Source organism: Tasmannia lanceolata, unplaced genomic scaffold (assembly GCF_043159265.1).
Source record: "Tasmannia lanceolata isolate RefF3 unplaced genomic scaffold, GAP_Taslan_0.1 ptg000020l, whole genome shotgun sequence".
Classification (NCBI taxonomy): domain Eukaryota; kingdom Viridiplantae; phylum Streptophyta; class Magnoliopsida; order Canellales; family Winteraceae; genus Tasmannia; species Tasmannia lanceolata.
This window is the reverse complement of record NW_027518697.1, coordinates 34,004,661-34,019,845: the sequence shown is the minus strand read 5'-3', so window position 1 is coordinate 34,019,845 and position 15,185 is coordinate 34,004,661. Positions and strand designations below refer to the sequence as shown.

General features: G+C 36.6%; 1 protein-coding gene across 7 annotated transcripts in view; it reads right to left on the bottom strand.

The window, feature by feature from the left end:
- Positions 1-445: 445 nt before the first annotated feature.
- Positions 446-15,185, bottom strand: part of LOC143854646 (pentatricopeptide repeat-containing protein At4g18975, chloroplastic-like) — a 37,193-nt gene continuing 22,453 nt past the window's right edge. For 2 of the 7 annotated variants that reach the window (XM_077364701.1, XM_077364707.1), the window contains 3 exons: positions 3,101-3,302; positions 984-1,102; positions 446-826 (listed from right to left, as the gene is read on the bottom strand). In XM_077364701.1, coding sequence (XP_077220816.1) covers positions 3,129-3,302 — 174 coding nt within the window. In that variant the 3' untranslated portion in view covers positions 446-826; positions 984-1,102; positions 3,101-3,128. Of the gene's footprint in view, positions 874-983; positions 1,103-1,717; positions 2,361-3,100; positions 3,303-3,657; positions 3,718-12,825; positions 12,907-15,185 lie in introns of those variants that run through there. The other 5 variants (XM_077364703.1, XM_077364702.1, XM_077364705.1 and 2 more) reach the window with 5 other exon arrangements.

The following is a 15,185-nucleotide window of genomic DNA, read 5'->3' as shown; positions in this document are numbered from 1 at the left end:
TAGGGATTCGATGCTACATTGGCAACCAAATAAGAGCAAATGCAAAGCAAAACCGCTAAACTATCCTGATTTTTGTGCAACCAAACACACTCAAAGTATTCTTCCAAATCAAGAGGAAGGTAAACTAAACTGAGTTTTTACTTCCACTTTATTTTTACTTGGAAAAAGATGTCATTTTACTTTTGCTTCTACTCAATATGAATCCAAATGGATTGGTAAGTAAAAGGATGACATTTTATCTGTTGGTTAGTCCTTTCCCCAGAATTAGACACTTTTAGCAGCAACGATATGGTATCGTTTCCATGCATGTTAGGTAGAAGGATAGTAAAACAATGTCATTTTTCAAGTAAAAACATAGCAGAAGTAAAAATCTCGTTTACGCATACCAGGAAAGTAGAATAAACAGTGGATGACAACCAAACATCCAGAAAGAATAATGATGTCATTTAACTTTCCTTTCTATTTCGGTGGCAGACAAACAGACCCGTCCGGCCGTCCCCTAAAAAAGTATATACAAAACCATGAAAGACAACTCAGTTTTTTTCCAATTTTTTCACATTTTAAACCCTAAATTCTGGAGGCTCCAAAAGAATCAAAGATGTGGAGAGATGTGCCAAGAAGGCAAATAATTACACAAAAATTGATATTCTTTTCAAAATTACACTGAAATAAAATGACAACACTGACTACCCAATACAATATGTTTTTTTTACTTCTTTTACCTCTTTAGACCCAATGCAGAATAGTGATAACTGCACCATTTGGGTAACACAAAAAATTACAAATTCTATAACTTAGAATGGAAGGTGAATACACGAATTTCCTACTGCAACACAAAAAATGCAATTCCTTTATCAGTACCTCCTGCAGATGCTAAACGAGTAAAATAAATTCATAAAAATGAGACCAAGAACTTCTTCAAGGGGAATGAAACTCAGTTAAAGATGAGAATATCAGACTGAATTAAAAAATGGAGTCAATACCTAATAAAGAATATCAGACATTCTCGCAAGCAACTTCCACACGGGCACACGGCCATGGCAACACTACTGTTCGAGGGTTTGATTCTCTGGAGTCTCCAACATTTCATGCTTTTTCCCCTCTACAGATGCCACAGAAATAAATCAAGTGAAGAGAAACAGATATCCAAATGAGAAAATTACGAATCCATTATGAATCAGATAATATATCAAGGCACCGTTCATTTTGGAATTTTGAGAATCAATTGCGAGTCCTCAACTGATTATTGGACTCAAAACTGCACCTTTTTTTTTTTTTTGGAATGGCAAAAACTGCGGTCAATTTTGAGTCAAATAATTAGTTTTGGACTCAAAATCAATTAACAGACAGATATCCAAGAGAGAAAACTATGAATTCAGCTAATACATTAAGGCCCTGTTAGTTTTTTTCGATATGTAAGCTGGGATTGAACCTCAGACCTCTAGGTTGAAGAACCAAAGCCTTGACCATTGAGCTAGAGGGGCTCAATCCCTAGGCCCTGTTCGTTTTGGATTTTGAGAATTGATTTTGAGTCTTAAAATAATTATTAGACTCAAAATACATTTCAAAGAATCACTGATACATTAACTAATGGCCAATATTTTGTACTATGGATATCAAATGAGAACATTAAAACCCCTTATGGAGTTTGCCTAGAGGAAGTAGCATATAAGTAAAAATATAAAGGCTAATTTTGTAGACGTGGTTCAGTTATTACCATTTGTCTCTATCTATTGGTGGGGAGGTATATGAAGGAAGGATTCATTCGTATAGCCCTAACCTAAGGCTGACTGCAGCGCCAGCAACAGTTGGAACCAGAGAACCGCTAGCAATGCATAGCTTTTTCTTTCATGTCAATCTTCCCCTCAAAGAAATCAGCTCGAAGCCCAACGCCATTGCTTGGTCCGTACTCTGATTTGGGGAGGTACTCCTCGGATACACGTATGAACCTGAAACTGAAGGATTGGCTTGCGGGGATGCTGCGATCAAAGGCTTGGCTGCTTCTGGGCAGGCATATGGGCTGATGCATTGGCTGTTGGAGTGTCAGATGGTCATTTGAAAAAAGTAAGGAGGTGAGGCCTCTCAACGTCTTTAGGGCTTTTTCAATTTGGCTAGAATTTGAGTCACCTTAACTTTCTCATGTTTTTGAAATGGTAAGCCGCGAACCCGTGTAACCTTTGAAGTGGAAAACCCAAACTGGAAACGGGGAGCGGGGAGGACCGCGAACCATCTCATTTTGTAGAGCCTTCCTTGTTCGGTCTTCCGTAGCATCATTTATTTCCATTCTGATGGCTCTCTCTCTCTCTCTCTCTCTCTCTCTCTCTCTCTCTCTGAATGAATGATTGGCATGCTCTTCGTGCCTAACAGAGACACGAATGATATACTGAGATACGAATGATATACTGAGATACATATCTACATAGATATGTATTATAGTGACAGTGACACGGATGACTAGTCATCCTTTGGTTATTGCCAAATCGATTGTCATGTTTATATGATGAGGAAGTAACATATTCACTTGTTACAACAAATCAACAATAGCACACCATTGGTGGAAGCTACGGCACCCGTACCAACTACCAAAACATGGGCAGTATTATATTATTTCACAGGAGGGATCTTACTACCACCAAGAACCATGTGTTGTTGAAAAAGGTATGCACTACTAATATTTTCCGAAAGGCCCTGTTTGGAATGCAAGATTTTACTAGAAAAGTTTGGAAAGGAGAAATATTTCTAAAAGTTCCTAACTTTTTGACACACGGAAAAAGATAACTCAGGATTGGGCCTCTAGCTCAATTGGTAAGAATCTTTATTTCTGAATAAAGAGGTCGGAGGTTCAATCCCACATTACCTACGAAAAAACAAAAGAAAAAAGATAACGTGAACCAACCCCATTCAATTTTTATTTAGAGGGACCTTCAGTTTATAATGATATCCCTTTAAATTAGCCATAATCGTATCACTTCCCCTTAAATTGTTGAAATAAAAAAAAACTCCCAAGAAAAATTTCTCATCAGAAATATTTTTCTTGCAATCCAAACACGGCCTAAACAATTCGGGATATTTAAATCTGTATTGATGGCAGAAAGCATACCAGCTATCTCCGTGGTCCTTTTCGAGGCCTATTTAGATTTCTTGGATTTCCCCTTGGATGATTCACTGAACAGTTCATTGTATTTCTCCATTACCCTCTTTTGTTCTTCCAATAAGCCCAACATTTCATACGTATTTGCTACTTTCTGGACCGTATTTTTATTTTGGGGTTTACGGTCAAATGCTTCAAGGCCTTTGAAAAGCTGAAAAATCAAGTATAAGAAACAAGATCAGCTTAAAATGAGTGGAACTCGTAGGATTGACAACAAATCTTCAACAAAAAAATGATTCAATAATTGCCAAATACATTTGAATAAATTAAGATAAAAGGTTCTCAACCATAAATAGTGATCACTTTCAAAATGTGCATAAATTGGAGAAGGCAACAAAACAATGAAAAACTCTTGTTTTTTGAAATGTAATAGTATTTGACACATGCATCTGCAGTAGGATTTTCTTTTATCTATTTTCCAAACTTCTACCCTTTTGTCCTATTTTGCCTTTTAGTCCTTTTATATTTATATTATAATATGGCTGTATAGAAATGCTAGTATATACCAAGTATCTTGGAGTTCCAATGTCCAGCACGCCGTAATTATGTCAGTCCAAAACACATGCCTGCAAATAATTTACAAGTTTAAGTGGGTAACAACTATACATGTAACATGCATAGTAGGGCCAAATAATTATACATGTAACAGGGACGTAACAACTGAATCATCCTCAAGACCAACCAAACAATTATTCCGGAAGGACGTAGTAACTGAACTATGAAGGCCTTTCCAAAAATTTTACTTATCATTTTATTTTTTTATTGTCATTTTTAAATAAGACATTGAGGAATTTGTTCTTCATAATTTTCTTTTTGTTTCCCATCTTTGCGAAGAAATTGAAAACCCACTTGATCATCATAAAAAAATATCCAATCATTATTTTTACTTTTATTTTTTATATAAGACACTCCAGAATTTGTTCTGTTGGACTTTATTTAATTCAAAATTAACGTGGAACTCACCTCCGGCCATGGCGAGTAGATTTGAAGATCATGAATCCCTCGAACCTCGACGAACCACGAACACAATCTTCGCTGCGCACGAACAAGAGAGATCTTCTAATCTTAAGAAGACCTTACGACTCGATCAATGGAATCGCAAGCACAATATTTCCTCTCAAATTAGGGACCCTCTCTTTAGAATGGACTTTAGCTACACATATGTGTGTGTTCCCATCAAACAACCTCACATATTTATAGAGTTTGAATTCACGTATCCTTCCACACTTGAAACACCTTTTGTTTTAGAGTTTCAAACACTTAGGGATTTATCCCTAAGACTCCCTTTGTGAATACAACACAGAGTGAATAAGGAAAGCCAACGTTTTCTCTAAAGTGGGTCCCACCAATGTGGGCCACACTAAAAACTTCAACATCCTCCCACTTTGTCCACATTGGTATATACACAAAGTAACTTAGAGTCTTAAGATATTAATTTTGAAAACTTTATGGCCATTGTTTTGGGAAAACATCAATCCCAAATATCTTTAATTTTGTCTTTATTGTACACACTTATAGCATGTCTCGAATGTACTAATCATAACGGCATACACCTCCAACCGAAATAATACCTTCTATGTATCACATGCACCGATCGCTAATGTACACTTTATGTGTGGTTTAAAACTTTATTGAATAAGCCCACAAATGCTTATTTGGGTCCAACTTTATCTGTCCTCATGGACAGCCCGTCTTATCAACCCTTGTGACATTTAAGACATAATATACATGGAAAAACATATAAACAAAATCATCAACTTTATGTTGCAACCAAAAGTGACATGTAACTAAGCACCAATTACTACAAGACCCATATGATCCACATGTTCCGTATACACCTGAGGAGAAAGTCCTTAGTCATGGGATCCACTGTCAACTGTAAAGTAGAATTTACTTAATAGCCACTCGATGATTCAGAAAATTCTCTCTAACTTTAAGGAACTCCATGTTAGATAAGAATACCATAGCGTAATTGTCACAGTAAATCACTAGCAACTTGGAGATGGAAATCAGAATCCTAGGCCCTATGATTAAATTCCACAACCATAACGCCTGCATAGTCGCCTTATAATACGCAATGAATTTGCCTCCATAGTGGAAGAAGCTATCTATCTTTGCTTTATACTTTTTCACAACATGGTGCCTCCTTCAAGTAGGAAGATATACCACAATATCAACTTCCTAGTATTAAGACATCTGACAAAGTCCGAATCTGAAAATCCGATCACCATCAAGTGATCCAATCGTCTGTATGTAAGCATGTAATCCTCCGCGTGCCCTAACCATAAAACCTTCTTTGCAGCTATCTAATGATCCATCCCAAAATTATTCTGGTATCTCCCTAGCATCCTTACAGTGTATTCAATGTCCAGTCTAATATAGACCTATGCACACATCAACCTGCCAACCGCTAAAGCATAGGAATATTCTTCATATATTCCCTTTCCAAATCATTTTTCAGGGATTGTTCCTCACTGAGTTTACCACCTTTAAGGATAGGTGCTATACTTGGTGAACATTTATACATCCTAAACCTTCCAAAACTTTCTTAATGTAGGCCTTCTGAAATAGTCCCAAGATACCTTGAGATCTATTTCTGTGAATCTCAATGCCAATGACATATGAGGCTTCACCCATATCGTTCATATTAAAGTTTTGAGTTGGGAACTGTTTCACCTCATTTAGAATTCCCAAATTATTAGTAGTCAGCAAAATATTATGTACATATAGGACTAAAAAGATAAATTTACCCCAACTGACTTTAAGATATATGCATTGGTCCCCAATGTTTCCTATGAATCCAAAAGAGCATATGACGTCATGAAACTTGAGGTACCACTTATGGGAGGCCTGCTTTAGTCCATATATAGATTTCTTTAATTTGCAAACTTTATAACTACCACTTTCAGACGAAAACCCTTCAGGTTGATTCATGTATACCTCTTCCTCCAAACTACCATTAAGAAAGACCGTTTTCACATCCATTTGAAGTAACTCTAAATCAAAATAAGCTACAAGGGCCATTATTATCCTTAATGAGTCTTTTTTCGAAATTGGTGAAAAAGTCCCATGATAATCTACACCCTCCTTTTAAGTGAATCCTTAAGCCACAAGTCTCGCTTTAAATCTTTCGACATTGACAGCAGAGTCTCTTTTAATGTTATAGACCCACTTACAACCAATGGCTTTAGCCCCTTTAGCCAATTCGATAAGATCCCAGACTTCGTTCCTGGCCGTAGACTCTAATTCATCATTCATGGCCTCATGCCATAAATTAGAGTCGTCACCACCCATAGCTTGTGAAAACGTCAAAGGGTCTCTCCATCATTCGCACACTCTTGGGCAACCTCCTAAAGATACATAATGTAATACGAAGAGATGGACGGTTTCCTTATTCTTGAAGATCTCCTTAGTGCCACTACATCCTCCAATTCATGTGGATTCTGGTTGGAATTTTCAATGGCATCATCCTCTTGGGGTGGCAAACCATCTATTAGTTCGTCCTTCATAACCGCATCCTGTAGAGGGTCATGAATTCCGGTCACTTGATCCTGAAGTACAGATATAGAAACTGGATTCTGCACTTCTTCCAAGATTAAGTCTCAAGTTGGTTCGCTCACACTGTTGTCACCATCCTCAAGAAAAACAATGTTCTTTCCTTCAACAAACTTAGTAGTATGATTAGGACAGTAAAACTTATAATCTTTAGACCCTTCAGTGTAGCCAATAAAATAGCCACTAACAATCTTTAGGTCCGATTTCCTCTCATGTGGAATGAATACTTTTTAACCTCTAGCCCCATATCCTAAGTGTTTTAAATTGGGTTTCCAACCTTTCCGTAACTCATGGAGTTTTAGGAATTGCCTTACTAGGAACCCAATTTAAAACATACATGGTTGTCTTTAAGTCTTTGCGCCATAAATTTAATGAGAGGGTCGAGTGACTAATCATACTTCTAACCATATTCATTAGCGTGTGATTCCTCCTTTCAGCTGCACCATTTTATTGTGGTATTTCCGGCATGTAATATTGAGCAATAATGCCTTCTTCCTTTAGGAATTCTGCAAATGGACCTGGCCTTTGTCTCATTTCAATGTATCTATCGTAATATTCGCCTCTTCTATCTGATCTAACGATCTTTATTTTCTTTCCAGATTATCTCTCTACTTCTGCTATGTATACCTTAAAGGCACTCAACGCTTCACTCTTTTCAAAGTGAAGTAGAGATACATGTAACTTGTAACATCATCGATAAAAGCGATAAAACACCTTAGACCAAGGAGTTGGAATTGGCCCGCAAACATCAATATGTATGAGTTCTAACTTTTTAGAACTCCTCTTGGCACCCTTCTTGGACTTGTTTGATTGCTTTCCTTTATGCAGTCCACACAAGTCCGAAGGACTGTAAAATCAAGAGTCTCTAGGACTCCATCATTCAGTATCTTTTTAATGCACTCTATGGAGGTGTAACCTTATCTCCTGTGCCACAATGTAGAGGATTCGATATTCGCATGACTACGTTTAATGCCAACACAATCTTGCACGGTTAGGGTATTTCAAGGAAAAAATATTTAGGCTCAAACGATGTATGCCATCAATCAAGGTTCCATTACCAATAACAGAATCCTTAATTATATCAAGAGACGAAAAATGGAAATTAAGGTTCATATCATGGTCCAAAAGTGAGGGCGAGCCTTGGTGCAATGGTAAGGTTGCTCTATTGTGACCTGGTGGTCACGGGTTCGAGTCACGGAAACAGCCTCTCTGCAAAGCAGGGGAAGGTTGCGTACATCTAGCCCTCCCCAGACCTTGCAATGGCAGGAGCCTCATGCACTAGGCCGCCCTTTTTTTATCATGGTCCAAAAGTCTAAAACAAATAAAGGTATGTAAAAGGTCCTTTCTCTATGTAAAACAAATTATGTAGATGGCTCAAACTGGTAGGTCTATATCCTCCATCCGTGAATGTTTCTAGTTTCTTAAGAAGATAAACAGCTCACTTTCCATCAGTTTCGGATGGCTAACTAATCCTTCTAAGGTGTTGGCAACATGGATTGGAAAAAAAAATTGTCAATCCATCATGTGCCACTTTGAACATAAATCATATACATTCATACAAATGAAATGAGATTACCTTACTTTTCCGAGTCACTTTAAGGTAGTTTTTCTTTACGTGTCCCTTTTTCGTGCAGAAGTACTTTACTTGGGTATTCTTAGCGCCAATTTGGATAACTGACGGTTTCATTGACTTCTTCTTCAACGAATCACTATTGCCATTCTTTCCTTGGTTCTTTCTTCGAACGACAAGATTGGTTGTTTCCAGCTTCTCTTGCCTCAACATCCATTCCTTCTGTTCGTAGATGGTCACAAGCTTGTTGAGAGACCATTTGCCCTTATGAATGTTGTAGCAAATCTTGAATTAACTATATTCCACAAGGAGGGAGTTGAGGATAAAGAACACATAGAAAGGCTCGGAAATCTCAATCTTTACGACCTGCATTTGCGCAATAATGTTGTGCATTTCAATAATATGCTCTTGCACTCCTCTATCCGTAGTGTGCTTCAAAGATACGAGTTTGCTCATGAGGGTAGCAGCCAATGCCTTATCTGAACTGATAAACTGTTCTTGAATAGCTTTGTAATGACTGTGATTATCTTCTTCTTTCAAAACCCTAAGATTTAGGCCATTGGATCAATAGATCTATTTTCGAGGGTGGGGATCAACGATCCATCGTTGATCAACCCTTGATCTTAGTTTTTAATCACTCTTTTCCCTTTGTTTTGCTTTGATCCATAGATCTTAGAATCTATGGCTATATTGAAGGTGATAACTAAATTCCCTAAATGAGAGAAGAAAATAAGTCTTGTTGTCAAAATAATTTCCGGGGAAAATATCACTTAAAACATGGAAAAAAAATGAGTATGGGAAGAAACCCACGTTTTCCCGTATAATTGCTGATTTCTTTGGGATATGATTTAGAAATCTAAGTTTAAGGAGATATTATTGAGAATATCCTTTGACCAATCAAAAAGGAGAGATTGAGAGAAAATGAAAGGTTTCCTAATATTTGGGCAGTTACACAATCCCCACTAGGGAAAGAATCATGCGCACAACTCACTGTGCGCATCTTTCTCCCCTCTTTTGGTTGTTTTCCTTTTCTTTAAAATTTAAAACCCATAAAAAGTGGCTATCATGCCTTATAAATAAGACCAAGGTGTTGGGTTTTTGGTAACTTACTATAGCCCTCTTATGACTCATCTTAATTTACCAATCATAAAACAAGGAAAATAGAATTAAAAAAAATTATATAGTGACGTGCACCTCTCCCATTCTCGCCCAAAAGTTTTTTACAAGAGAGAGAGAGAAGGAAGAAAGAAAGAAAGAAAAGAAGAGAAGAAGAAGATTGAAGCTCTTATCAAACCCTAACTCCATCCAAGTAAGTTTTGTGATTTTCTTCGTTCTAATTAATCTTATTCATTCTCTAAGCAAAACCCTAAACAGTTAAGTATTATAAAACAAGGGGGAAAAAGAGAAAACAAATAAATATATATGTGATTTAAATAGAGAAGATATCAAGTGTTCTTGATAAATCCTCTTTGTAGTAGATTTTACGAATGAAATCAGAGTTTCATGATTTTGTAATATTTTCATTTCACGTGACTCAAACATCATAAATACAGAGATCTTAAACCATCATTTTATTCATAAAAACACATGTACATACATGTATATGTATGCGTGTAAGTGTTCAATGGATGAATAGACGTTGGTTTAATTCTGACATTCTAAAATCTTGTGAATCCATATATATATGAAATCCAACAGTCGTATGTGTATTAGGTTACAAAATAATGAAACCTTACTATGGTTTTCGACTCCAACTGTCGTGTGAGTATAAGTTGAGAAAAATGAAATTTTGCATGTCTTTTTATCTCAGCAATTCTACTAGCATTACTACCTTGCGAAATGATTTATTTTTATTATTTTTGGTTTTGTGCCCATTTTGGGCGCATGAAACAGTCCAAATATTTATCTTATTGTGTGTGCCCCACCTTGGAACACAATCTGTCCAGATTTTGGGGCCAATAGTATGTGGTTTTTAGAGTACACAGGCCCAAATTTTGGTACTGTTTTTGGACCTTAATCGAGAACACCAAATCTGTCCAGATTTATGTCCTATATATATATATATATATATATATATATATATATGAGTATTTAGGTCCAAATTGGACCAGGTTTACACCCTGCTGGTCTAAGATTTTATAACAAAAAATGGGCCAGGTTGTGTTTGAAAATGAGAGTATCTTATGTCCCCGAAAACAGGGCAGCAGTTGTATCGTTACAGGTACCCTGTTGACCCCAAAGTCAGGGGCTTCTCCTGATAAAGAAAATATAAAAAAATGATTAAAAGAATCTAGATCGAAATAAATTGACTCTATTGCACTTATTGATTTGACTTCAGGACCGCTTCCCCTCTCTTTCTAGTAGGGACTGATTTATTCGCTTCGTTCATAAGTTAAAGGCAGGTGACAGCTAGACCTTGTGTTGCAATGGTTTCAATATAACTAGTTTCATGCAAAGTAATCTTACGTATACTATTTTCTTTGTGATAACTGTATAGCTCATTATACTTGTTTACTTGAAATGAAAAATAAATAAAATAAACTGCTTCTAACCTTTAAGTGAAAGAATGCAGGAAAACAAGGCAAACGTAACGTACTTTAAAATCCCTATTTGCATATCATACATGGGAGAGAGTGAAGGGGAAATTAAGGGTGTGGTGGTATCATCCTGGGACCTAAGGTCCAAAGGCCAACGCGAGAAGCATGTACAGCCTTTCATTGGCAAACCATTCAAAGGGATAGTATCCCCGAAACGGCTAGGCATTAAATACGAGGCCGAAATCCGAGTCCATAACGCCACTACCTTTGGACAGGGGTAGTGGGTAGTCGTGCGGCAAGGACACCGGTAAAAAGAAAAGGTCAGAAGAAAACTGACAGAAAAAGAAAATGGGGAAGAGCCGGATGTACTTGGGGAATATACTGTCTCATTTTATATATTCGATGCACACATAGCATATCATTCATTATTGTCATTCATTCCTGTTTATACTGCTATAGATGGTGTAGTTTTATTTTCCAGTTATTTACTATTGCTTTTAGATGATTGCTAAGGATCTGAATTATTATTGCATGCCCTTTTGTATTGTTCCTTTTACTCTGTTCGGTCTCTCGCGGACCCTGCTCTAACGTTGTTTTCTCCACCACAGGAGTTGAGGCGTTAGATGGCGGAGCGTTTGCGAATGAAGAAACCATGGGATAAGGGATTGTGTGATCGGCGAGTTCGCTTCATGGATTATTGCGCTATGGCGTCTTGCGTCATTTTCTGTTCTCATTTTTTTGTCGGGACTCATTTTATTTTGAACTTTAGTTATTAAAACTTTACTTTTCATTTGGAGTATGAGTATTGAAAGGGCCTCTTGTTATGGTAGACTTATTTAATTTGGAATAAGTTTTTTGTCGTGGTTCTTGATTATCTTATTTTAAAAAAAAAAATTTCATGATTTTTGCGTTGTTCTCTTGCTCGTAACGACTTGACGGAATCGGGTAGTTACAAGCTTCCATAAATTCTCAGGCATTGTGGTCTTAGGGAGAAATGTCTTGATGCTTTAAGCAATGTGACTTTGAATAAGAAGTAAGCTCAAAAGGTTTGAGCTCTCCCACTCTTTATAATGGTCCCACTCTTCTTGCAAACTCTCATCTGTAGGAATGAGTGGTTCATCCACTCTGAGAGCAAGATCAAGGTCCATCCAGCCTAAAGTGAGCATAACTCTATTCTTCCACTCATAAAAATTGTCCCCTAGTAAGGAACATCCTAGTAGATTTAAAATTCATAAAATCTTATTCAATTTGCTGCAAAACATAAAACACAAACACATGCTTTCTACGTGCTAAATTCCAATTAAGCCATAATACCAAAATGCCAACCCATATTGACATATTCAGTTGTAAATACATCATATCTCGTGGTTACAACACACATTAGATTTACCGTTAATAATCGTACCGATCAATTAAATTAGAATTAGGTCCATTCTCCATACCTTTGGGCCTAGGATAAGACCCTTCGTCTAACTTCATTGATCTTACAATTAAAATGAATTCATAATACACAACCGTTTTCCTTTGGGCCAAGCAGCTATGTATTATAAATCCATTGCAATTGCCGATATAATTAAAGTAGAGCAACTGAAAAGTTACACTCTATATGTCAATGGCCACTGTAAATGCACCACTTGTCACAGGTATCCTCATAGCCATAGGATGCTTTGGGCCCCCCAGAATAATCGAATACCTCTTTATAATGGTATCTTTGGGTGTATGATTGGTCTTTATGTCATATTACAAGATTTTTACTTTATGGCATATGATTAACTTAATTGTAAACATCCAAAAGTACTGAAGGAATTGCAAATAACAACCAAAACTAAATTTAAAGAATCATGCAATAAATTGAAACTGAAACACAAACACTTCAAATACTGATAGTAAACTTCTGAATTTAAAGAATCATGCAATAAATTGAAACTGAAACACAAACACTTCAAATACTGATAGTAAACTTTTAAGCAATTATTAACTTTATTGTAAAAGCTTTGGATTGATCAGATTACCTTAATAGAGAACCTGAATCAGTTTTCAAGCCTTGAGGTTGTAGGCGAAACTGAGCACAAACAGCCTAGGCCGCTTGAAAACTGAAATCCATCAATCCAAACAATAAAAAACTGATACACATAGTACCTTAGGGTGCTAGAAACATTCCATTAAAATTTGAGAGTGAATCGCAATCGCCAGATACAATTACTAAAGCCATTTTATAGTCGGAATATCAAAAACAACAACCCACTGGTCTCGGATTGTTCCGGAACCTGTATCATTGTGTCCAGAATGCTGAAAAACTTTAAGGTACAGTTCAAAACTTTTCCTAAACCTAATTATAAACCCAACTTCTAATGCCCAATAAAAGTTGGAATATCCGGAAAAGCAACCTATGGAAACTATACCATTGCGTCCGAAACGCCGAAAACGGTAGGGTACAGTTCAACACTTTTTCAGAATATATCATTAGAGGGCCCAACATAGTGCCCGAAGATAAACTGAAGAAAAAGACAACCTTTTAAAAGTTATTTACGCTAACTTTAATGGTGATGCTGGGAAACACAGCTTTTCAAAATTTTATATTATTATTTTTTATTTCCCTTTTAACTGTTTTCTAAAAACAAACAAGGAGGTGATGCCACTTTATTTCGTGACCCATGCGGTGTCATAGATCGTGATAGCGAGAAACGCGCTCGCTATTCATCTTCAACCCTTTTTTAAAATAAAGAAACCCACTTCGATTTATGTTCCTAGAAAACTTTAGGTTGAGATTAAAATTGATCCAACCGTCGGATCGACCTGCCATTTGAGCGGTTGACTTCGTCCTTCGAGCGGCTACACCTATATGCCGTCCGATCACAATTAGAACCTTTATTGCCAGTTTAACAAAAATCACAGAAACTTGAGATTTTGAAGTTTCCTTCAGATTTTAATGGCGTCTTCACCGTAACAGCACAAAGGGATTGATATATTCCTAGAATCATATTAGTTATGATTTAAATCGATTTTCATATAATCCAAACTTCTAAACCTTATTAAATCGAATTTCGATTCAAATACAGAAGACTCGATGTATGAAATTTGATTTGAATAATACTTTTTAATATGAATCAATCTTTCTAGATCAATCGACACAAGCCGAAGGTCAGCTCTGCTACCAATTGTTAGGCTTTATTTAATTCAAAATTAATGCGGAATCACCTCCGGCCATGGCCATTAGATTTGAAGATCATGAATCCCTCAAATCTCGATGAACCACGAACCAATCTCCGCTACACACGAACAAGAGAGATCTTCTAATTTTAAGAAGACCTTAAGGCTCGATCAATGGAATCGCAGGCAAGTATTTCATCTCATATTGGGGACCCTCTCTTTCTGATGGACTTTAGCTACGTATGTATGTGTTTCCATCAAACAACATCACACATTTATAGAGTTTGGATTCACGTATCCTTCCACACTTAAAACACCTTTTGTTTTAGAGTTTCAAAACACTTGGGATTTATCCCTAAGACTCCCTTTGTGAATACAACACAAAGTGAATAAGGAAAACCAACGTTTTCTCTAAAGTGGGTCCCACCAATGCGGGCCACACTAAAAACGCCAGCATGTTCTTCATAATTTTCTTTTTGTTCCCATCTTCGCAGAAAATTGAAAACCCACGTGATCATCATAAAAAAATAAGCAACTTAACATTCAGCAATTAAGGGAATTATATCAGAATAAATTCTTATAAATTTGAAATCCAATTGGATTTGTTACTGCAGTTTAGTCATGAAACTTGTTTTGTAGTTATCTATTTTTTTCCATTTCTTTCCAGACTCTTAATCTTTTGATGGAGTTTCTGAGGCTGAGTCTCACGTGTATGTCAGTAAGAAGGGACTGAAAAGGACACTGGAATTCGCAGAGAACCTGAAAACGGAACCTCCTTACCACAAAGTAAGGGCTTAAAATCTAAAACTTTATTTTATTTTCTGGGTCATTTTATTATGTTGAATTTCTTGGACTTGGGGGTTTGATCTGTTGAATGTTTAGGCCTCATTTTATTTTAGTGATGTAAGAGAGGATTATTTTGTTTTATAAGATGGAAAAATAGTTCTGAGAAGCTTGTCCATGTGTTTTTAAGGTGGAATGCCACTGAAAGTGGGTGATTTGCCCAATAGATGACAGTGGATATCCATGGTGTGTTTGTTACAGTCATTCATTCCAACTGGCAATAAATCTATTTCCCATGTTCACTCCATAATTTACATTCCTGTACACATATTTGATGGTAGAATTTGAATGCGAAGGTTCTAAAACAGGAGATTATAATACAGAATTTGCACTTATTTATATCATGCAGCTATCCAACATTGGTTCCCTGTAGAAAAAT